The following is a 25,001-nucleotide window of genomic DNA, read 5'->3' on the forward strand; positions in this document are numbered from 1 at the left end:
ACTTATATAGCACCATCAATTTACACAGCGCTTTACATATACATTGTACATTCACATCAGTCCCTGCCCTCGAGGAGCTTACAACCTAAAGGCCCTAACTCACATTCACACATATTAGGGCCAATTTAGACAGAAGCCAATTAACCTACCAACATGTCTCTGGAGTGTGGGAGGAAATCGGACTACCCAGAGGAAACCCACGCAGGCACAGGAAGAACATGTAAACATCTTCCCACAGTATAAATAGTTGGATATATGGACACTGATGCAGGTACCATACAAATATGTTTGTGAAGGAATGTCAGCAACAATGTGAAAAGTAGATTAAATCTTCTTTATTGAAAATGAGGAGTAAGATGTTCCATAGCATGACCCATGCTAATATGCATATATGAAACATCTTCCCACAATATAAGCAGTTGGCTATATGGACACTGATGAAGGTACTATACAAAGATGTAGTCTGTTATAAGGCCATGGTGTATGTTTGACTTCAGTCTGGTGTATCTGAGAGGCGAGAGTAACGCATGTCATCTAGTGGTTCAATGTAGAATTGCGACGCTGCATTGAAACACTCAGGACAAGATGAGAGATTCGATGAGTGTGAACAGAATAAAAAAACATTGCAGTATTTTCTCTTTATTTCTGTTTCTTGCTATAAATCTAATAAACCTTCTGTTGGGAAAATACAGCATTATTTTGTATTGCATATTGTTGGTTTTTGTCTTCACTTCATTGAATATTATACCTAAAATTACAATGTTCAAGTGAATATGACTGCAGTATAGAGCAGAAATGGCAATATGCATTTTAGGATTTTTATCATCCAGTCCCTTTACTGAATGTCCCATTGTTTAACGATTTTAAAATCACAAAGAAAGTTTATATTCCATCAGCAATCAAAAGTATGTACTGACTCTTTTTCCGGGCTTAAAAAAAAAACTTTTGTTTGAGGGTAATATGGTCAGTATGGGTGTCAACAAAGATGAGGTGCAGTTAAACTATATGAGCTCTCTGGAAAAAAATATTGCTGATAAGAACTGATCAGCTATGAAACTCAACTCTAGTCAATTTATTCCTTTTTTGTTTTGCACACAATAGGGAACAGATAGTACTTCTTTTGAATTTTTGTTGTTGTCTGTAACCACATTTTGGACATTTTGCATCTTCCTGTGTCACCAGCTCAATAAATTAAGTCAACAATACTGAAAAACACAGAAATCTGTAAAGTCCTGGCAGGGTCACTCTACCAGAAACGGCGATTTGTTGTTTGTTATTTCCATTATGGAGTTTTCGTATTATTATCTGTCCATGTGACACCCCCCCCCCCAGAAAAATATTTTCAATGAGGTCACTGATAGCAATACAAATTTGAAAAAGGTTCAGACCCTTCCCTGGGGTTGGGTTTTAAAGCGTATTTAAACTCTAAATCTATTTTTCAGTATGTTTTGTACCATGCCTCGCCATATACAGTTTCATGTGTGTCTTCAGCCTGCCATGCTCACTCCTTCAGTTATTCCTTAGGCTGCCAATCAAATAAGCAGTCCAACAGTCAACAGTAGAAGCTCAACTCAGCTGACAACTCTGATGATAATTGCAAGGTAGTGGCTTAGGCTGGCCATACATTATACAATTTTCTTTAGAAAATTGCTTTAGATTTACCAAAAAACATATAATATGAGGTCAAACCCAAACAACACTTTCAATTGTATCCAATTAAGCAGGCTCTTGCACTACATAGTTGAAGGTAAATCTAAAGGAAATTAGACAGAAATTGAACAGAAAATTGTATAGTGTATGGCCAGCCTTCGCTATTGTCAGGATGCAGCAAGAAGTGCCGGTACTGGCAGGTCTACCTGCAAACTACAACAGATTTACTAAGAAGGGTTTGCTTAAGAAAACAGCATAGTGTAAGGTGAGATTTGGGGTTTACATATATACTAAGGGGTTATAAATGTTTTCACCTAAGAATCACTCATTTTTCTAAATGAAAATATTTATGAATCCTGGGTGAAAGTTGTGTGAATCTTTAAAAAAAAAATTTTTTTTTATTTAACCCTAAGGGGGAGATTTACTAAAACTGTATTCAAAATCTGGTGCAGCTCTGCACAGAAACCAATCAGCTACCAAGTTTTAGTGTTAAAGCTTAGATTGAACAAGCTGAAGTTAGAAACTGATTGGCTACCCTGCACCGATGTACCAGATTCTCAGTGCCCCAGTATCAGTAAATCTCCTCCTTGGTGTCACAGCCTGAACCCCAGCTGTGATCTGTGTACTTTATTTTTGACACCATAGACATTTCCAGATATGCTGATGGATTATATATTGTTATAATCACTGTCATATTAAGTTTACTTCATAAAGAGTCTCATTTACATATAGATGAAGAAAATGAGTAATGGTGGTATTGTTTATAGCAAGTACTGAGTTGTCTCCTTTGATTCTCTTACTCAATCTAGAAGAAAAGATTAGTATACTCCAAGTGGGTCTCATAAACATATTTTGTAGTTATCTGCAGTCTGTAAATCAGTCCACACGGTCTTGCTGTATATACATATCGCTACTTCTGTTAGTTACTACTGTAACATTAATCATTTATTATTAATATAACAATTTAGATATTAGTAGAAACTATCATAAAGTTGAGGTTCAAAGGGCAACTTACTTTCAGCAACCAATCAGATTTTACTTTTTAACAAGAGCCGTCCAATCCAACAACCTTTTATTGCTGTCCTTGGACAGGATCTTGTTGGGCTAGTTTTTAAAAAATTTGTCAGAGGAATTTATCTAGCACTGGCAATTTACGAAGCGCTTTTTGTATGTATCATACACTCAGCAATCCCTCCCTTCAGGAGCTTACACACTAAGATAGTCCCTAACTCACATGCATACATACACAGATACTGTTGCTAATTTCAACCAACCATGCATGGATCAAAATGTGGCTGGTGCAGCAGGGACTGTGAATCCATTCATGGGCAGGGAGGTTGTACAGGAGCTGAACTACAGATCGACTTGTTTATAACAGACCTGTTGAGTTTTTGCTGATCAGTGTATCCTGATGACATGGAAGTCTTCCCAATGCCAGAATACAATAGCTCAGGGGGCCATCTCTGGGTTACGTTAGATAGGAGCCAATTGACCTACAAGCATGTATTTGAAGTGTGGGAGGAAACTGGAGTTCTTGGAGGAAACCCACACATGCACTGGGAGAACATGAAAACTCCATGCAAGTAGCTTCTAATACATTAATAGAAAGAGTAATACATTGTATTGACTGGTCCTCTGGACAAAATAATCACTTCTATCTTATACTTCACTTACTCAATTTTAGCATTAGCTTGTAAAAAGGTTGTGTCTTTGTTACAGTTTGCTGTATTACATGTTATATAGTTTCATTCATATGTTGTTTTGGCCTACAGATTTTGCATTCTGAAAAATATATTGGGGTTGATTTACTAAAGGCAAATAGACTGTCCACTTTGCAAGAAAAGTTGCACTTTGTAAAGGTTTTTTCTCCTAGAACTTAGTGAACAAGATGAAGCTCTTCTGACTTCTATCATCCAACATGTGCAATTGAAAAAATGCTGTTTTTTTATCTTCCTTGCATATGAAACTTCAATATATTCTTTAAGCTCTGGGGAAAGTTTTCTTGCAAAGTGAACAGCCTATTTTCCTTTAGTAATCAATCTTATTGGCTCTAATTACATATAGAGTAACAAAGATAATCAGCATATTTAAAAGTAAACTAAAAGTATCAATAATAGTAATGCTATAATTTAGGGTAAATATGAAATGTATATGTAAACATTTGTGTAATGCTTGGATTCTTATGGGTGACTATGGTTGTATCAAATACAATATGCACACTGCTAGGAGACAGTTTGCCATCTTGTCAGACAATTATCTGATCACTGCCAGTTTGCAAGCTACGTATGCAGAACTTCGGAGTCGTCGTGATCTATTAGAAAAAAGTGGCATGAGATTTTAAATCTGTTTTGAAAGAGCCTCTCCCCTACTCTTTCACTCCTTCCTAGTAAAGTGACCTTTTTAAATGGAGGGAAGTGGGCCTAGATGACAGTCATGATGAATGCGGTCATGTTCACTCAATAAAATAAGGCCCAGTGCATTTGAGGATAAATCAGTGGAATGTACAGCCCCACCTGTCTGTCTCCATCACTCATTTCCACTGTCACTTTCACAGTGCCTGATGGATCACAGTTGCTGTAAAATTAGACAGCCTTTAATCTCATTTCATCCTGATTAGCTTCTCTTTACCCTTTCCCTCTAACTCACTGACTGACACGCTAGAAACTCATATAGTGTGCTGTGTTTCAGGGCGGATTACAAAACTTATCTTTAACACCTTCCCTTCTAGAGAGCCACAGGCTCCATAGATATCAATTCTGTACATACATATGGTTCCTGTTTGGGGTTCTGTGTTTAGTCTGATGTGGCAAATGAGAAAGGATGGTGCAAGAATGGTCCTAAAATACAGGCTATTCATTATCTATGACAAGATGGTCACAACTTCTTTTTACACAAAATTTAAATTAAGTAAAATTTCAAATGTGTGTATTGGGAATATATATGCATTACTCTACAGAATCATGATATCCTTCACTAACTGTTAAAACTCGGTGGTCTTCAGCAGAGGTTATTTAATTACTTTACTGTGATTATTTTAACACACAAATTTATTTCTTTCACATACATTTTAAAACAAATGTCATTTTAACATAAACTAACCTCTGAGTTGTAAAGCAGGCAGCTACAGGTTACTGGAGCTACCCAGGTCATGTGAAATCCTGTATTGCGCTATTATGCACTCTCAACTTTTTTGAAGAATTTGAGCACTGGCCCTTCCCTGGCCCTTCCCTTCCTTTGTCCTATGCCCTACATTTGGTGCATTAGACCAGTGCTTTTCAACCTCTTTTCCGTCAAAGCACGCTTTGAAATTCTGCACAATCTCGAGGAACCCTTTACAAATCTGCACAATCTTGAGACACCCTTTGAAATACTACACAATCTTGAGGCATCCATTGCAAAATGCAAAAAACTAAGCTAAAAGTTTTACAGAATGCAGAAACATCTGCACATGTAGGGCACCCAACGTTAGAGGTGATTTATTCTTCTGAATCAAATACACTTTTGCACACTGATACTGATTAGTATGCAATTGTCTCTTTTCTCCCTCAGTTTTTCTCTCTCTCATTCAGCTAATTTGACCCCAGTGTTAATGGAGAGGGGCAGGGGAGGGGCAAACAGGGATGCTGTGCTGGTGGCCGATGTCCTTCTTATCAACTGATGACATCATTGGTTGTTATGTCGCTGGCAGCTAGAAGGATGTAATGGTGCGCAATGAAAACCTATGGCTTTGTGAACTTGAAAGGCAGGCTTGATCCACTTGCTGGCTTGTATACAATTTGTTGGGCAATGTTTAGGCATTTTCCCAAGACACTGGGCACCCTGGTTGAAAAAGGCTGCGTTAGGCTGCTATTCACTACAAAACCAATAGTGAGATGCAAGAGGTAGTTAGGGTGGAGCTTGGCTTCTATGTAATTTGTATATTTATTGCTGAAAACCAATGTGTTGGAACAGGTCAAGAGTCCCCACTTGTTTTCAGTAAGGGCAAATTATCTATTATAGGCATTGATCTAAGGCAGGGTTTCTCAACCAGGGTTCCTTTGAACACTAGGGTTCCTCCAGAGATTGCTCACGGTTCCTCGAGCAATGAGAAATTTTTACCTCTCAGATAAGTTCCCACTGACACCATAGATATTTTTAGCTATCTGTAAGGGGGTAATTTTTCCCAATGTCCACAAGTGTAAGGAGCACTCTTCCCACTGACCATCACACTAATGTATCTTGAGTTGCAAATTTAGTCATTTTAGCAGGGACTGTTGAGACTGGGAAGTTATTTCAAGGGTTCCTCTGTGTTGTTACAAAGACTGAAGACTGATCTAAAAATACACTGCTCAAAAAAATTAAAGGAACACTTTTTAGTCAGAGTATAGCATCAAGTCAATTAAACTCCTGGGATATTGATCTGGTCAGTTAAGTAGTAGAGGGGGTTGTTAATCAGTTTCAGCTGATTTCATGTTAGTGAAATTAACAACAGGTGCACTAGATGGGCAACAATGAGATGACCCTCAAAACAGGAATGATTTTACAGGTGGAGGCCACTGACATTTTTTTCTCCTACTCGTCTTTTCTGACTATTTTTCACTAATTTTGCATTTGCCTAGGGTCAGTGTCACTACTGGTAGCATGAGGAGATACCTGGACCTTACAGAGGTTGCACAGGCAGTCCAACTCCTCCAGGATGGCACATCAGTACGTACCATTGCCAGAAGGTTTGCTGTGTCTCCCAGCACAGTCTCAAGAGCATTCCAGGAGACAGGCAGTTACTCTAAGAGAGCTGGACAGGGCCGTAGAAGGTCCTTAACCCATCAGCAGGACTGGTATCTGCTCCTTTATGCAAGGAGGAACATAATGAGCAATGAGTCTATTGAGGGATGAACAGACCTCTACAGGCTAGATAATGGCACCCTGACTGCCAATAGGTATTGGGATGAAATCCTTGGACCCTTGGACCTACGCTAGTGCAGTGGATCCTGGGTTCCTCCTGGTGCATGATAATGCCCGGCCTCATGTGGCGAGAGTATGCAGGCAGTTCCTGGAGGATGAAGGAATTGGTACCATAGAATGTCCCCCACGCTCGCCAGACCTAAACCCAATAGAACACCTCTGGGATATCATGTTTCGGTCAATCTGACGCCACCAGGTTGCACCTCAGACTGTCCAGGAGCTCAGTGATGCCCTTGTCCAGATTTGGGAGAAAATACCGCAGGACACCATCCATCATCTCATTAGGAGCATGCCCTGACATTGCCAGACATGCATACAAACAGGTGGTATTTTGAGTTGCTGCAATGAAATTTCAGCAAAATGTACTAGCCTGCTGCATAATTTTTTCACTTTGATTTTCAGGGTGTCTTTGAATTCAGTCCTCTGTAGGTTGATCCAAGGGGCGGACTGACAACTCATGGGGCCCCTGGGCAATAGGGGATCATGGGGCCCCTGTGTCCTTGCCCAAACTCAAAAAAGCCTATGAAAAAGGTTCCTTTGATTTTTTTGACCAGTGTATGTGCAGTTAGATATAAATATATAAAAAGTGAGCGCTCTAAAATCAGCAGCAAATGCACTCAAGGTAATCACAGCAAACCTCATAAGATAATAAATAAAGTATAGTGCAGCGCTAAGTAATAGCAATGAATGTGAGAATTATAAATGAATGATAAATGAATAATAAATGTCCCATAAAATATCTGGAAGCACAAATGAACCGTTCATAAAATATATAAGATGATCCACTTGTTGTGGCAGTATACCAAGGCAAGTTGTGACAGAAACAAATGATAAAAGTGCGCACTCACCGGACGCGCATAAATATTGCGCATGTAATCAATATCCACCCGGATCACTTAGGAAGGCGGAGTACGTGAGTTTCCATCTAAAAGTAGGTAATCTTGTCTTGGTGAAATTAAACTGCTAGGTCCAGAGGTCCCCTTAAGGTTGGATGGGTGCACAGCCTGGGTACAGGGCTCCCTCCCTCTGGTGGTAGTGGATTGCAATCAGATGTCCTGGAAATCAATTAGCTCCAATGGGAGCAAAAAAGGTGCCCATAGTGTAGTATTTATAAAAAGACTTTATTCAAAGGGTGCACATATAAAACAGGGTAGTATACACTCTAAAAATGTCTGTAATAGTGAAGAGTAGTACTGACCCCTTAGTAAAGATGGCTGCCGGGCCTTCTCGTGGCTCCGGGCAGCTGTGACGTCACACTCTGTTGGCTCCTCCTTAGGCCTTTCGTGCAGAGCACATCATCAGAGGGGAGGCCAACCTCACATCATCATAGGTTGGCCTCCCCACTGATGATGTGCTCTGCATGAAAGGTCTAAGGAGGAGCCAACAGAGCGTGACGTCACAGTCATGAGGAGGCCCGGCGACCATCTTATATATTTTATGAACGGTTCATTTGTGCTTCCAGATATTTTATGGGACATTTATTATTCATTTATACTTCTCACATTCATTGCTATTACTTAGCGCTACACTATACTTTATTTAGTGTAAGTGCAGTTGCCTGCTATATGTTAATATGTTTAGTTTTATTGTGTGAATTAAAAATTTGCTTTAAAAAGTAATGCCATTTTTACTGGGGTTACATTTACTTGGTGTCAATGCCATTCCTGATCAACTATCACGAGTTACACAGTTACCTGTTCTGCTCTGTGGAGCTTTGTGTTTGGGGCTTGTTTGTGCTCACACAGCCTCTTCTTCAATATCTGAACTATCTGGTCCTGCTTCCCCTGTGCACACAAACTGCAATTACCCTTCATTCCATTGGCGAGTCTGGACTCTACTGACAGAATATGTAGACTAAAGCTTCCAGTGGCATTAGTCTCAGCCTGGAAAAATATTTATCACAACCTGAGGCACTTCTAGATCACTACATCACTGTTTGTTTCAAGCAAGACTTCAGTCTTTTGTTCCAATTAAGTGTTTGACTTTGACACCAAACTACTGCAAAAATGGTTGCCTATGGGAGAATGGGTGAACAGGACAATCTGATAATGTAAAGTTGTGTTCAGTTGGGTTAATCTTGTTAAAGATATCATGTCTAGAGAAAGAATGATCAAAGCCTATCTTGTCATTAAATAAGAGAAACTCAGCTACCTTGAAAATGATTATTTTACTTGATTTAAAGAATAGCCCATGCTGAATGAAAATGTGATTAATGTATTTATAGAATAACAATAAAAATGGTAAAAATATGAAAAAGGACATTTATATTTGCTCATTTACCGCAGTTTGCAACAAATCCAAAAGCTAACTTTTGAACAAATGTAAAAAAGATTAAATTCTATATTTGCAAATGGTAAAATATCTCTAAAACAATTTTTCATTTCAGATATTTTGAGCTATTCTTGTGCAGTTTATTTTAAATTATTTTTAGGCTACATTTAAATTTTTGCATGCTTTTTCTACCATCATTTCATTATATAATACTAACAGATTTGTAGATTTCTCAGCTAGTATCTGTCTCCTTTTTTTTGTAATCTCTTAAAGCACATGCATCCATTTTTGCCGAGGTAAAATTTCAGCTAAATAGATAAGGTATTGTTTTCAGTCATTCAGCCCTAACTGGTAGACTTGCAATGAGGGAAAGGAAGCACAAGATACAAGCACTTTACTGCACTTCCAAGCAAGATGCAGAGTCTGAATACTACCAAATATGGTTGCTCCTACAAAAATATGTTACTACAAGCTATACAGTCTATCAATATTAATCAATTGATATTAATATTTATGTGAAAGGAAAAATTTTGTGTTTTGAGCATGTACACGATTTGAGTTTTTTAAATATGCCTTAAGATAATTTTGTAGGACACATTTTTTCACGTCTGCTACACCTCTTTCTCAGTGTATCATATATACAGATTTCTAGGATCTCCCTACTGTGGGGCAGGGTTAGTAATCTTTCATGACTGACAACTGCAGTGATAAAAATCTCTGCTGCATCTTGAATCAAACAAGCCTGCCTGGAGGGCTTGTATTGAGGAAAAGGAACAGTAAAACTGTAAATTTTGAAGGGTGCTCAGACAAATAGGCACAATCCAAATACATTTTTTCTACAAAATCTTCAGAACACTGCAAAATGCCCCATAAGCTTGTGAATGTAGAGAGGAAGGATACTGTTAGCAGCATTGAGAGGAACAAGAGTGTTTTTTTAACCTGTCAGGTTGCCTTTTCCTCCAGCAGCAGCCAGTGATGATGGCATTCACCCATAGACATTAAAGTGTCACCTAATGTCATCTAATGTGGCGAAAAAGATCAGCTCATGTTTATAAGTACCTTTTGGCAAAACTATTAAATAGCAATACTAAGCAGGAAGCAGGGCATGGATTTATATCGATCAAATATGGCTGCCCCTATGTACTGATGTAATTACAGACTCTACAAAGAGATAGGGCTTTTAAAATATTACAACCCACTGATAACATAATTTACATCAGGCTAGTCCTTTAATGGATATCTGAAAAAAAAAAAGATTATGGTTTCTCTTTAAAACTTAACTTAAGGTGTTAGTAAAGGCCAACTATAAGTATTCTTAAAAAAAGTTCTCTCCCCCCTCCCACCTATGCTGCATATCCTGTGTAAAAAGATTTGTGTATTGATCTTTTTTAAACTTGCTTTGGTGTTGGCACGTGATCCAACAGCTCCAAGAATCCAGAGCCATTGTCAACAATGATTCTAAATTCCTGGAGCTGTAAAGTCACCTACCAACTCCCATTGCCCCTCTGTTTTCGGCTCTTCCTTCTCTCCTGCAACAGCCACTCTCTGACACAAGGAGATGGGAACTGCTGGATCAAGTGACCGCACCACAGTGAATTATGCAGAATATGTACGCTGACAGAGGAGGTAGCATTTTAAGACAATTAGCTGTATCTTCCACTTTAACTTGTTTTGGACCCCCAGGATTCTTGCCATAATGTGTGAGTAAGCACAGTACATTTGGGAACACTCAACCAGCAACGCGATGTACACATTGTGCTCATTGCTCCAACATCAACATTTTCTCCCAGTCTTCTTCTGGGTCTGCAGTCTTCTCTCTTCTCTGTTGGCTGACCATGAAGGCACAAAAAAATAACTTCATCCCCACACCTGGCTTGTACTTCCGGTGTATTACAGATGCTGCAATGGTACAATGAGATGCACATATGTGGCAGTCAATTTACAAATAGAAACAGGGAAAGAGGTTTTTGGAAGAGACATGCAGAGCCTCCTTTGCCAAAGAAATTTACCTGCAGCAACGTTTGCAAATGTACCTTTATTTTTGCTTTAAGCTTATCATTTTTCCATGTATACATTAAAAACTATTGTGTCTTTAATAATCCATTTTACATTAATAGATCTGAATGTCCCCTTCCTACCCCATTGATTTCAGCTCTGAAATTTTCCAGACTGAGCGAACTATTGGCGCTATATAAATACTGTATAATAATAATAATGTGTGCAGGGCCGGCGCTACTGCTAGGCAAACTAGGCAGCCACTGTTTTCCCTACAGACCCACCGCATGTCCTGATACAGGGTGCAAGAATGTAGACTCCAGCACCTGATGCCGATAAAATAACTCTCAGTTACCACTCCCCCAAGTCACTCTCCCATCATCACAGATCTCAAGTCACTGTGAAATTATGATAAATTGATCATCCACCCCGTATGTCACTTTCTAAGCCACACCTCTTCAATCATTACTGGTCACCTGCTTCATGAACTTGCTGTTGCTATTCACCAGGGCAACCTCCCTGAACCTTTCGCAGCTCTTCTTTCACTTCACACCCCAGTACACAGTAAATTCACTCCACATATATTTTATTCTCAGGATCCCACTCCCTCACCATCTTGTAGCAGTCTAATCAACTACTAGTCGCATCCCCTTAAAATCCCCTGTACAGGGGGAAGGGGGGGAAGGGTGTACAGGAAAGGGGTGAAAGGTGAGAGAGGGTCAGTGTGTGCAGGAAGGGGGTGTAGGGTTAAAGGGGGGCAGTGTGTTTAGAAAGGGGGCAGTGTGTCTGGGAAGGGAGGTGTAGGGTTAAAGATGGCAGTGTGCACAGGAAGGGGGGCAGTATGTTCAGAAAGGGGGGTGTAGGGTTAACGGGCACAGTGTGTGCAGGAAAGGGTTGTAGTGATAAAGGGGGGGGCAGTGTGTGCAGGAAGGGGGGCATTGTGGTCAGCAAGGGGAGTGTAGAGTTAAAGGGCACAGTGTGCGCAGGAAGGGGGTGTAGCATTAAAGGGGAGCAGTGTGTGCAGGAAGGGGGGAAGTGTGTGCATGAAGGGGGTGTAGCGTTAAAGGGGGGTAATATGTGTGCAGGAAGAAGGTGTAGGGTTAAAGAAGGGCAGTATGTTCAGGAGAAATAGGGGGGCAATGTATACAAGAAGGTAAGTGTAGGGTTAAAGGGGGGCTTTATGTGCAGGAAGGGGGAGAAGTGTGTACAGCTTAATTTTTTTTTTGGTCGGGGGGGGGGTGCAAGTAGCTGGTCTTGCCTAGTGCTCAAAATAGTCTAGCACCGGACCTGCATGTGTTTACCTTAGTACATGCGAAAACATATTCAGCAAATGTTTCCACAGATTTATTAAAGTAACACTTACTATATGTATAGATTTGTAGTATACTATACTATATGGCTGCAAAGCAAGTCTCCAGAGCACAAGCACATATGCACATTATATAGCAAGGCTGGGTACATATACTTGCGTTGGCTGTGGGAGTTGGAAAATGTTCAAGTTATCTGGCTGCAACTTTCTCCAGCGTAAATTCATGAGCATGCACATGGGCGGAATGTGACATCATGACTATTAATGAGTGTTCTGCTTAATCACATAGTTATATGCTTCTGATCGTGTAGTTATAATTTTAAGTGGCATAACACAGATGCCAGCTTTCCAATAAGTATGATTGCAAATATATTAAATTTTGAGCATCATAAAATGCTTCAAACATGTTTTAATTTAAATAAAGCCAATAATTTTAGAAATAGAATGATAACACAGGTAAATATAGGTGCTTCTGTGATGCCATGATTTAATACCATTTTAATGACATTGTAAAAGCTAAACTCCAGGAAAAGAAAAAAAACTTAGTTAAAGAGAACCTGCCACTAAACCATTCAAACTAACAAAGATCTACCCATAGGATTTTATGTGCATATCATGTATGTTAGACATTTATTTACACATAAAAGACTCCCTTGCATAGGTATCCTGAGACTGCTGTTGGGTGCTCTGCATTTTATATGTGATGGCAGTAGCCACAGGAGACTGTCAGTCAAGTCATCAAGTCATCAAGTATTCCCCTTCATTCCTCCCTTGGCAGCTACATAAAGGTTTATTTAAGAAGATGAGGGGAGGAGTGGGTGAGTTAAGCCAGCAGAGACAATAATTAGACATTCCCAGAAAAGGAAAGGGATATGACATAGGAGGAAGGAGGGGACTGTGCTAGAAAATTGACTTTCCTTAGGAAGTCAAGTTAGCTAGCAAGTTCAAAGGCATATTGCAGGTAAATAAAAAAATAAGTTCAAAAAAGAAAAACACTGCAAGTAAGCATTTTAAATACCTGATTTTTCTGTTTGTACTTGCAGTTGTTTAAGTTGGTGACGTGGTCTCTAAATATTGTAATATATTTATTACAGGTACTTGTATAGTGCCAACAATTTACAGAGCACTTTGCACATATATTATACATTCACATCAGTCCCTGCCCTCGAGGAGCCTATAATCTAAGGTCCCTAACTCACATTTATACATACACATACTATGGCCAATGTAGACAGGAGCCAAGTAACCTATTAGAATGTCTTTGAAGTGTATGGTTGCTGTCATACCTATCAAAGGATTTGTATTCCGGTACATCTAGTCCTGTCATTTCTGCATGGCAGTAAAGCACCACAGATTGGTAACAACCTTGACCTTAGCCTGTGATTGAACAGTAAGGAAGTAGCATCAGATTAATGAACTCATCCTTCCACTCACTCTGCACTCTTCTCCAGTCAAAATGTTCCTTGTCAGCACAAGTAACATTCATGTAGTCTGGTCCCAAGGTCAGTAGGGGCCCCATGAGATGCCCCTGGTACTTTTTTCATAGGCTTTTTTGATTCTGGGCAAGGACACAGGGGCTCCATGATCCCCTATTGCTCAGGGGCCCATGAGTTGTCAGTCCTCCCTTGGTCTGGTCCCTATTGCTGCCTTTCACTCTCCTAGTCTGATTAGTGATAGCAGTGCTAAGTAATTGGGTCCATCAGCAGACAAGCATTGAAGATGATTGAGACAATGCAGTGTCCAAAAGATCTCCTCAAACAAACACATCTGCCATACGACTGACTGATTTACTATTGGAATGGGCTGAAAACATTAGGCTTAAGGTATCAAGAAAATGACTGTCAAATGCTCTTCAACTAGCAATTGAATGTACTGTATATTTGACCCATCAGCTAGGAAACAAAAGAAAGCTAAATTGCAGATAAACAGCTAAACATAAAGTTGACATACCTTTACTGTGTATTAACGTAATATACCATCCAAAGGACCTAGAACTCCATTAAGCCAATTTTGTGATCTAGGCAACTGTTTCAAAAGCCAGGTCCTGTGCTTCTCCAGTACAGATTAGCAATGCAGCCAGGTCCAGCACTAGCCCCCAACCTTTGTCCAATAAAGGGAAAACTGGGCAATGAAGAAGCAGCAGCTTGATGAAGAGGCCGCCACTCTTACTCTCCCCTGCTCATAACATGTTCGTACTGTTAGACTAACAAAACAAAGCCAAAGTACAGGCACTACCTCTCCTAGTATGAGCGATGCTGGCAGGGCATTGCAGGAGACTAATATCTTAGGGTGTACTCATACTAGGTAATCCTTACTATGCCAAGCACAATTGACCACTAAAGTCCAGTTTGGTTGGGTACTCATCTGCATGGTCGCTAACCTAGCCCAAACTCAAAACTCTCACAGATCCATGGAAGCAGGGATTACTGTAGTTTGGCTGGCCCAGGACAATGTGTGCACAGGCGAGTGGGGACTGGGGACATACAAGACAACCTAGGCTAGTGTGAGTAGATTCAGGTATTTTTGGCAGATCAAAATTACCCACAATGCAGTAGATGTGGAAGTCTAGGGCTTGGCAGTTGTGTAGAGGTGAATGTACATCACCATGTAAGTTCAGCTCACATAGCATTCAAGATACATCGAAACACTGCATCCTATTTGAAAACTGCTAAAACCTTTCCCAACTTGTCTCTTAGAAAAAAAAAACAGCATATGGAAGGTATGGGTTGAAATGTGTGTTGACACCATAATCTGCTTCATACACTGTGTGCCATACAAGTTAGGACTGCTGAACACATAACCTACCGTAACACAGTCCTCAAACAATCCTGAGTCATGTGGGTGGCACTTTGCATACAACAGTTAGGTTTCATCTTTAGTTTGCAACAGAAAAATGAAACATGAAATCTAAATTTCCTACAGACAACTACTTTGTAAGTGTATGTGCTGCAAGTTTATCTAGCATCTTATCTGATTATGCACAGTGTCAACCTACTTGTAACGTTTTCTTGGTAAGAACATTGTTGCCCAAAGCATCTATTTAGATTTGTTCATTTTCTGTTAACTATTGAAATTTGAGAGGTTTATTTTTAAATATTTTATGGCAAGATATTGGTTTTAAAGCAGCATTCTTTGAATTATAAAGAAAGGTTTTTTTTCTATTTTTATTTATGTTAAATACCTAGAAATGAGAAAAAAATGTACTCCTTTTAATTTTTTAAAAACATTGCTTATTAATATTTCATATGTATTATTTGCAACTAGCAGGTGAAGCTCTTAGCAAGCCTGATACAGCATCTAAAGTCAGAGAGCAGTAGTTATGCTTAACAAAGACCTAAATAACTCAGAGTAGGGACACATATTCTTCTTCTCTGCTAGCACAAATGAACACGTTTTGACTAGTGGATTAGCAGTCTACAATAAAGCATAGACGTTGTGCTGGGATTTCTCATGAGAAAGCACAGCATTCTTTGCAAACATAATCTCATGTATAGATCTTGAGATGTGTTAATTTTTAAATTAAAGATTTTTATAAAATTAAAATATATAACAATAACTTGATAAACGTGTAAACATAAAAAAAGATATTTAGCCAAAACTGTTTCAGTTTTTCTTTAAAAGTCTATCTGTAAGTGGAACATTCAGTGTCCAGAGAACTGACATTATCCAAATCCAGCAGGTGCTTTTCTCTTGATATATGGAAATGAGTCTGATGTCAATTAATGATAGACATCATTGTGTGCCATTTGATAATAACCTTACATTAAAATATAATGAAACAAAAAATGTACAACAGAATAGCTGTGTGTGTGAGTTAAAGTTTGATAAATCTTTCCTGAGCTGTAGCCAAGTTTGGGCAGCCAGTAGCATCAAAATGATAAAAATTATCATTAAACATTCCATATTGCACTGCTGCATTTTGCAAGAAGGAGATAGTAAATCAAGTGCAATGAGAGATATATAACTGAAAAAATTCACGTGTGAGTTCGGCTGGCTTTTTTTTTCTCTTTGGCAGAAGTTTATAGAGAAAGAGCTGGCCCTGTGTCATATTGATTTCCCACTGCTCTGGTTTTCTAAGTGCTCTGTTGATCCGTGTCCAGCAATAAATTCCCAGCCTCAACATGCACATCGCTTCCCTCTTTGTCCTCACCTAGATTTAAGGTGTCCATTTGATGAGATGAGCAAGGACATCATTTTCTGACTATTGCTCCAGCTCATTTTACATGATACCACAGAGCTACATTTGTATGTTTTTCAAAGGATGTGACATGACATTTATGGACAGGTATAACATACGGCCTAGCGCATGACACTTCTAGGATGGTTAAACTAATCCAAATAAATTGAAGCATATATTAGTTGGCAGAATTGAAAAGAAATCAGTATGTACAGGATTCCCATGACAACCGGAGGTGGAGGAAAATGTGCTTTGTTTCAAAGAACTATTCATTGTAACAGGAACATTTTTGTTGCATTTTCTCTATGTCAGCTTACCATGAGTTAAAGGCAATTTCCACAGATATAATTAAAGGACTAATTAACACGTTAATGTTTGCATAGAACATGCTGACAGCAGGAAAGAGCAGAGGGGCTGTGGGCAGGAAGGTGACCTAGCTGTGTTGCTTAAATACAGTATATAATAGTGAGGTCACCAACCTGGCTCTGCTACCTGGCAGGTTTGCAGAAATCTCAGAATAGGATGAACAGATATACAAACTGTGGTAGGTACATACCAAAACAACATTTAATCTGTTTTTTCCCCTGGATTTCAGGTATAAAACAATGTCATTTTAACAACAACAATAAAAGATTCTGAATAAGAATATGAAATTTCAATATTTAGTGCTGTCTTACCTCCTACAGGCTGACATTGCAACAAAGTGGGGAGAAAAATGCCATAACATCGCTTTTGCTCAGACATTCAGAATCACCAATGACAGCTTTCCATTGCAACTCAGTTTCTCACAACCCACTAGCATCTCAAATCCTCAATTCACAGAGGCTCTCTCCCATCCGGTACTAGAAGCAACAATCCCACCTGTCACTCTCCTCCTTGTCTCTCATCACAGGAGTTTTGAGTTGTTCAAGGCAGGAACGTGTGCGTTGTGATTTTGCAACTACAAATAAAATGTATCTTTTTCTTTTACAAAAAATAGAGCTTTCTTATGGTGGTATTTGATCACCACTAGGTATTTTATTTTTATTACATGAAAGAAAAAAGACCGAAAATTTTGAAAAATAAAACATATCCAAAAAATCCCTAAAAATCAAGTTTCCCAATAAACTTAGGCCAAAATGTATTCTGCTACAAATCTTTGGTAAGAAAAAAACCCCAATAAGTGTATACTAATTGATTAGCGTGAAAGTTAAAACATCTACAAATAATATATACATTGTGGAATTTGTATTTATTTCTTTTTTTAGTACTAGCAATGGCGCCGATCAGCAACTTATAGTGGGACTGTAATAGTACGGCGGGCAATCTGACAATAAGTGACACTGAGTGGGAACTGACTAACTGCCACTGACATCACCAGTGACACTAATACAGTGATCGGTGCTAATATGCACTGTGCTGTACTAATAATGACACTGGGTAGGAAGAGGTTAACATCTGGGGCATATGGGTGTTAATGTGTTTACTGTGTGCTGCTTTTAACTATACATTGATTTATTTAGAAATAAAGCGGTCTTTCCCGCTGTATACAGCTCCATGTTGTCTACTAACACGGAGCTTTAGGCTGTGATCTGACACAGCTGATCAACAGAGCATGCGTGCTCCCAACCTGGAAACAGGCAGTGATGTACCAGTACAACTGTCTGTAGCTACTGCCAGCCAGCAGTAAATGTGCAGGAGGAAACCAGCAAGTATAGGCACTTTTTAATTTTTAATGTTTTACATAGCTATACTTGCAAAAGGGTCCAGCCTGTTATCTAGAAGGACTAAAGTTCTACTTTAAGCAAAGAATGACACTAGATATGTTTGGACAGACTTAACATCAGCACAACCCCTACGGACAGTCATACAGAAAAAAAAACCTTTAGGCTGGACCAGCACCATGGGTCCTACCATCTGTAAGCAATTGCAGCACTTCTCTTTCTCTGGATAGGTCACCAGACTTCCAGGCAGGGCCAAGCTACATCCAGTTTCTCAAAGCACCATCAGCAGCCCAAGTTTCTCCCTGGTACTCTTGTCAAGAATTCAGCTTCATTCCTCCTGGGCAAACACCTCTGGCCTGGCAAGGCAAGCTGTAGATCCCAGTACTGGGCCTGTCATCAACCAGTACATGCCTGGGAGGTACAAGAGCTTCCCCCAAATATTTATACTATACCTTTCACCAGCATATAACACTGGAAATAAACTTTCTAGTGGTTGGCCAAGGAAATATAAGTATTCAAAACTATGGTTATTGAATCGTTTTGCACTATTGCCAGGGACAGTCCCCACCAGCAGGCAGAAGCAAACAATAACCAACTCTTAGGGGACAACCAACAGAAAGAAAAAACATAAATTCAGCTCAGGCTGGCTACAGTGTGGCAGAACTAAATTTAAGAGTCACCCAGAGTGCTTAGGGCATGGTGGCTACAAATACAATCTCTGCCTAGTAAAGTTGAAAGTGTTTAGAAAAACATATTATGTTTAAGCCAGCCATGAAAGTAACGATAATAAATTGTGCTTCAATTTCCAAGCACTACATGTAAGAACTCGACCATTTCTGAATTACCAGTAGGTGAAAACATGCCCCCCCACGCCATGGGAGGAGCGACTTAACTTCAAATTAGTGAGAATTTAGTGAGAATTTACTACTTGTTGCAAAATTTCTTTGGAAGCCAATACAATCGTTCATTCCTCTGTGTAGGAGAGTGAAGTAAAAAGTGCAGTGTCCCACCCCACAAGGCTCATCTGGAGAACACAAGTTATAGATCAATCGTTGAACTTCAGCATGTATGACCTAACGTTTAGCAGCATGATATGAATGAAATGGTGTGTGTTGCACTGTTCATATTTGATGCACTTTGAAAGTTCTGATGGATACAATAAAGGTACATTGGAAGATGTATTTTTAAGTGCTCATTCACACCAACCACTGGGCTGCATTGGGCAACACCAATCCAGTCCCTTATGTCTTGTTGCTTTAGTTCACACCAACGAGCTTTATTGGTGTGCTCTGAAAAAGAGTAGGACAGGTTGTAGTTTTGTGAAGCGCATTGCATTTGGATGTGCTGTAATGCGCTGCTGTGCATACAGTTAAATAAAGCTAAAAAAGAAAAAAACAAGAACTGTATTTTCAAATGTATTGCAGTGTGCATACACAAAGTACACCTTAACAGACACTGGTGTGATTGAGCCTTTAAGTGCCTGCTGCCATTCCATGATTATCTTCACCTGAGAACTCCTCCCTAAACATTCATTCTCTATCCTGCAAAAACTGAAAAAAAAGCACACGGGCGAAACACCTAGCACATTACCCAATATTTATTGTAGGAAAGAAAGAAATAAAAAGCCAATTACATACTCACAAATAACAAAAGAAATAGTGCATGTAAAAACCACCAATTTTTTCTTGGTCTTTACACATTGGGATGTTGGCAAAAACAGTCTAAATGGTGGGACATTTTACCATATTGTTCATTTTTGTATAAAAACCACTGATGGTCATCCAACGTGGTAGCAGAAGCTCTGAAAAAGGGGATACGTCCCTGAAATGCATCAGTGTGTTGACATTACCATCAGTCAGGACTTCTGCTACCACTTGGATAACCATCGGTGGTTTTTACACGCACTATTTCTTTTGTCATTTGTGAGTATGTAATTGGTTCTTTATTTCTTTCTTTCAACAAATCTTGGGTAATGCGCTAAGTGTTTGCGCCCCCTGTGTGCTTTATTTCAGTCCTTTGTTGGACTTCCCTGTCTGAGGAGGGATGCCAAGGCCTTTTCTTGAGAAAATAGACTTTCCAACATCCTCTTGGCTAGTGACTACTCATTTGGAGTGCTGGAGAGGTGGTTTGTTGTATTCTCTAGCCTGCCCCTGTAATTTTGAGCCAGCATATGGCTGATCACTACAGCTGTAAAAGCCCTTGATCCAGTTTGTAAGTGACCTCTGAATGGTGTTATATTATTCTACAATTCATATCTGAAAATCATATGACTACACAGATTGCTCATCACTTGCACATCACTTTACTGTATATCTCGTGGCACCAGCATAGCATGCTCTTTATAGCAAAGTATAGCAGGACAAAATAAATAAGCACTGAAGTTTACAGAGTCAGATGGTGTTTTAATCTAAAATGTGACTTTGGATCTTTTGTGAGAAACTTGCAGTATCCTATTTCTTGCTCTGTGAATATTCCCTACTGATCCTATTTGTTTTCCGGATCTCACAATCTTACTTTTGTCTGTTTCTCAGTTATGCCATACAACAGTGCTCACCACTGCGTGGTTGAAGTGGAGAATTTCCTATTTGTGCTAGGAGGAGAAGACCAGTGGAATCCTAATGGTAAGAACTTCAACTTTATATTACTATTTACTTTACTATTGCTTCCTTCTTTTTATTATTTAGCCTTTATAATGCTGTATGATTCTAACAGGGTTTAATTTTGTTTTTTTTCCAAGCCTGTGTGAACTTCAAATACTCAGGTGATATTCAGAAATTTTTTTTTCCAGTGTTTTGTAGTTGGAGAATAAATGTGAAACTTTCCTTAAGCACATCATAGTAGCATAACTGCTGGCATAGATAACCTGCAGTACTGAGGACTTGAGTTCAAATCCAGCCATGGATCTGCTTCTAAAAAACTATATCATTGTTCCCTTCATTGGCCCTTCATACAAATGACAATCTATCTGAATGCTGCCATAATGTTTTTTTATTAATAATTGTTTTTTAGTCTGTATAATAAATAATAATTTAAAATAAAACTCGGTCTCCAATAAAAAGGTTTGTGCTAAAGCAATCAATTATACGTGCATCCACACTTACAGGTTTCTCTTAGTGCCCTTGTTCCACATATGCCATTATATCCTGATGATACGTTCAACCAAATGCAGCTCCCTGTGATGGTGTGACTACAATGCTCCATTGCTCCTGAATTCCGAGCAGAGTTGCCACTCTCATGTTGACTGTCCCTGCTTTCACTGCAGTGAGATGATAAAATATTGCAGGGAGTGTGGCCATCAGCATTGTCACTGCTGATTCACCCATAGATTTTAATTCAGCACCTGGCCACACTGCTTTCTGTATTTGCAGCACTCTCTCTGTTTCTTAAATCTTCCCATTGTGAGTTGCAGTGTCTGAGAAGAAGGTCTTTGAGATACAAATGAAGGAAGATTTTATTAAGTCAGCAAAGATAAAGGAGCGTTTTCTTGTTTACCTTATGCAGCTTCTGCGTTTTTGTATTTTAAACCATGAAAAATGTACTCCTATATATTAGATTGGGGGTCCTAGACTTGTCGGGTCTGAAAGGAAACCGATATCATCGTATATGTGATAATCATGTTTGTTCCATTTTTTTTCCTCCATCTTGTAAAGGAGGAAAAAGCAGACCCATGTTGTCCCTATGCGTGGCCAGATGTAACTGGATGTACATTCGCCTATATCCACTCACATCTGGTCAGGTCAGTAAAATCAGACATAGAGAAAAATTGTTTTCATTACGCCCGGGGAACCTGAATGAACCTGGATGTTGGCAGATATAGGTTGGCTGAGATTTGCCTACATCCAAGCACCCAGAGAGAAGTATTGCCATACGACTTTGATCTGTGTAAGTACAAGTCAAACATGAACTGTCAAAACATCTGCACAAAAGGGGACTAAAAGTTAGAAACTGTAAATAGGTACTTATAATCCAAGTAAAATAAAACCTGAAGAGATACTGTATATACCATCATGTATGGGAGCCCATAGACAGGAATATGTATCCATGGCATACTGGTCCTCAAACATTTTTTATGTTGTTCAACATAGTGGTAAGTTTCTTGTCAATTATGGTGTTTGATTTGAGATGGTAGATCTTTATGCCCAAGCTCCCTAGCTTGTATTGCTTGTACTGTTTAGAAGCTGAAAATGTATATTATTATTCTCTACTGATCACTACAAAAAAATAAAATGGGGGATGAAAGTGAGAGGAAATCTGTAATTTGAGGTGATATTCCCTCTAAGAAAGTTGTCCCTAGAACAGATGTCCTTTCACCACCTCTTCTGCGGACAATTGTACATTTTGGAATTTCATATCACTGTTCGTTTCAGTGACAGTGGTCAACACAACAAATAGAGAGAGTGAGTCTGCTGAAGCAGGGACACAGACAGAATTAAAACTTTACAGGGGCTCCAACCCTTCCCTACTCCAACCAAAACTAAAAAGGAAGTGTGTTACATTAAAGTAATTCTACAGGTTCATTGCCTATACTTACCTACTGCACAGTGGTTTTGCACAGAGCAGCCTGGATCCTCTTCTTCTCGGGTCCCCCACAGGCTCTCCTTGCCCCAACCTCCTGTCGGGTGCCCCCACAGCAGGCAGCTTGCTTTGGGGGCACCTGCTGCTCCTTGTGTCCATTCACACACAGAGCCACGGCTTGTGCCCCCCCCCCCCCCCATTGGCTAACTGGCTGTGATTGACTTCAATGCGGAGGTAGAGACCCAGGACAGCCAAAGCTGTCATTCACAATGCTGGATCTCCATGAGGCTCAGGTAAGTATTGAGGGGGCTGGGGGAGTTGCTGCACACAGAATGCATGAAGGTAAAAAAAACTTCAGCCTTTACAACCACCTAAAGCTTTAAACCAGAATAAAGTAAAGGAATGATACCAGTGTTGGAATGTAAGCGCTCAATATGGAATATGATTGCTTATCCTAAATAAATATACACTGCTCAAAACAATTAAAGGAACACTTTTAATCAGCATTATAGATTATAGCATCAAGTAGCAGTGGGGGTTGTTAATCAGTTTCAGCTGCTTTGGTGTTAATGAAATTAACAACAAGTGCACTAGATGGGCAAAAATGAAATGACCCCAAAACAGGGATGGTTTTACAGGTGGAGGTCCAGACATTTTTTTTCCTACTCATCTTTTCTAACTGTTTTTCACTAGTTTTGCATTTGGTTAGGGTCAGTGCCACTACTGATAGCATGAGGCAATACCTGGACCCTACAGAGGTTGCACAGACTGTCCAACTCCTCCAGGATGGCACATCAATACGTGCCATTGCCAGAAGGTTTGCTGTGTTTCTCATCACAGTCTCAAGAGCATGGAGGAGATTCCAGGAGACAGGCAGTTACTCTAGGAGAGCTGGACAGGACCGTAGAAGGTCCTTAATCCATCAGCAGGACCGGTATCTGCTCCTTTGTGCAAGGAGGAACAGGAAGAGCACTGGCAGAGCCCTACAAAATGACCTCCAGCAGGCCACTGGTGTGAATGTCTCTGACCAAACAATCAGAAACAGACTTCATGAGGGTGACCTGAAGGCCTGATGTCCTCTAGTGGGCCCTGTGCTCACTGCCTGGCACCATAGAGCTTGATTGGCATTTGCCATTGAAAACCAGAATTGGTTCCCTGCGCTTTTCACAGCTGAGAGCAGGTTCATCCTGAGCATATGTGACAGACATGAAAGGGTCTGGAGCAGCCATGGAGAACATTATGCAGCCTGTAACATCGTTCAGCATGACCGTTTTGGTGGTGGGTCAGTGATGGTCTGGGGAAGCATATCCATAGATGGATATACAGACCTCTACAGACTAGACAATGGCACCCTGACTGCCAATAGGTATTGGGATGAAATCCTTGGACCCATTGTAAGACCCTACGCTGGTGCAGTGGGTTCTGGGTTACTCCTGCTGCATGACAATGCCCGGCCTCATGTGGCGAGAGTATGCTGGCAGTTCCTGGAGGATTAAGGAATTGATGGCCCCCCACGCTCGCCCGACCTAAATCCAATAGAACATCTGTGGGATATCATGTTTTGGTCCATCCGATGCCTCCAGGTTGAACCTCAGACTGTCCAGGTGCTCAGTGATGCCCTGGTCCAGATTTGGGAGGAAATACAATAGGACACCATCCATCATCTCATTAGGAGCATGCCCCGACATTGTCAGGCATGCATACAAGCAAGTGGTATTTTGAGTTGCTGCAATGAAATTTCACCAAAATGGACTAGCCTGCTGCATCATTTTTTCACTTTGATTTTTGAGGTATCTTTGACTTCAGTCCTCTGTAGGTTGATCATTTTAATTTCCATCAAACAATGGGACATCCTTATGTTCCTAACACATTACCCAGTCCATATCAGTATAGATATCCAGTGTGATATTTTTCTCCATTAAGATTTGATGTGTTTTAAAAGTGTTTCTTTAATTTTTTTGAGCACTGTATTTGGGAATGGGTACTGCTGATTAGAAACAAATGACCAAGGCCATCCCATCTCTTTACTGATATTCCCAGATAAGACATTGGAGATGTTTCATATGAATCCGGATTTGTACTGATCGTTCACTCTTCTCTAAAAATATATTCATTTTTTCATTATCACAATAGCATGGAATTAAAAAAATATCAGCATTCTGTGATTCCCTGAAAAAATAATTAAAATAATACCTTGCATGTATTTTTCAGGGTTAAACATATCGCTGCATCAGTGTTGCGCCATGCACTGATATTTTATTCATCTATTCTTTCTGTATAATCTAAAATGATGGCGACACAGGGGAACATCAGCCCAAGATATTACATTTAAATAATCTTACTTTAATAAATGAAATCCGTCCAAAGACATGGAAAAGTTATCAGACCATGTTAAATTGCAGTGCATCCTAATGCTGGGCTGAGTAATTCTGAAAGTGCA

At 39.7% G+C, this 25,001-nt stretch overlaps 1 protein-coding gene across 1 annotated transcript in view; it reads left to right on the forward strand.

Annotated features, from left to right (window-relative positions):
• KLHL14 (kelch like family member 14) overlaps positions 1–25,001 on the forward strand; it is a 129,382-nt gene that overhangs the window by 74,199 nt on the left and 30,182 nt on the right. Inside the window, exon 4 of the mRNA XM_089678353.1 lies at positions 20,578–20,667. Coding sequence (XP_089534479.1) covers positions 20,578–20,667 — 90 coding nt within the window. The remainder of the gene's footprint in view (positions 1–20,577; positions 20,668–25,001) is intronic.

Source organism: Staurois parvus, unplaced genomic scaffold (assembly GCF_062004578.1).
Source record: "Staurois parvus isolate SC_StPar_1 unplaced genomic scaffold, SC_StPar_1.0 ptg000203l, whole genome shotgun sequence".
In the NCBI taxonomy this organism is placed as follows: Eukaryota; Metazoa; Chordata; class Amphibia; order Anura; family Ranidae; genus Staurois; species Staurois parvus.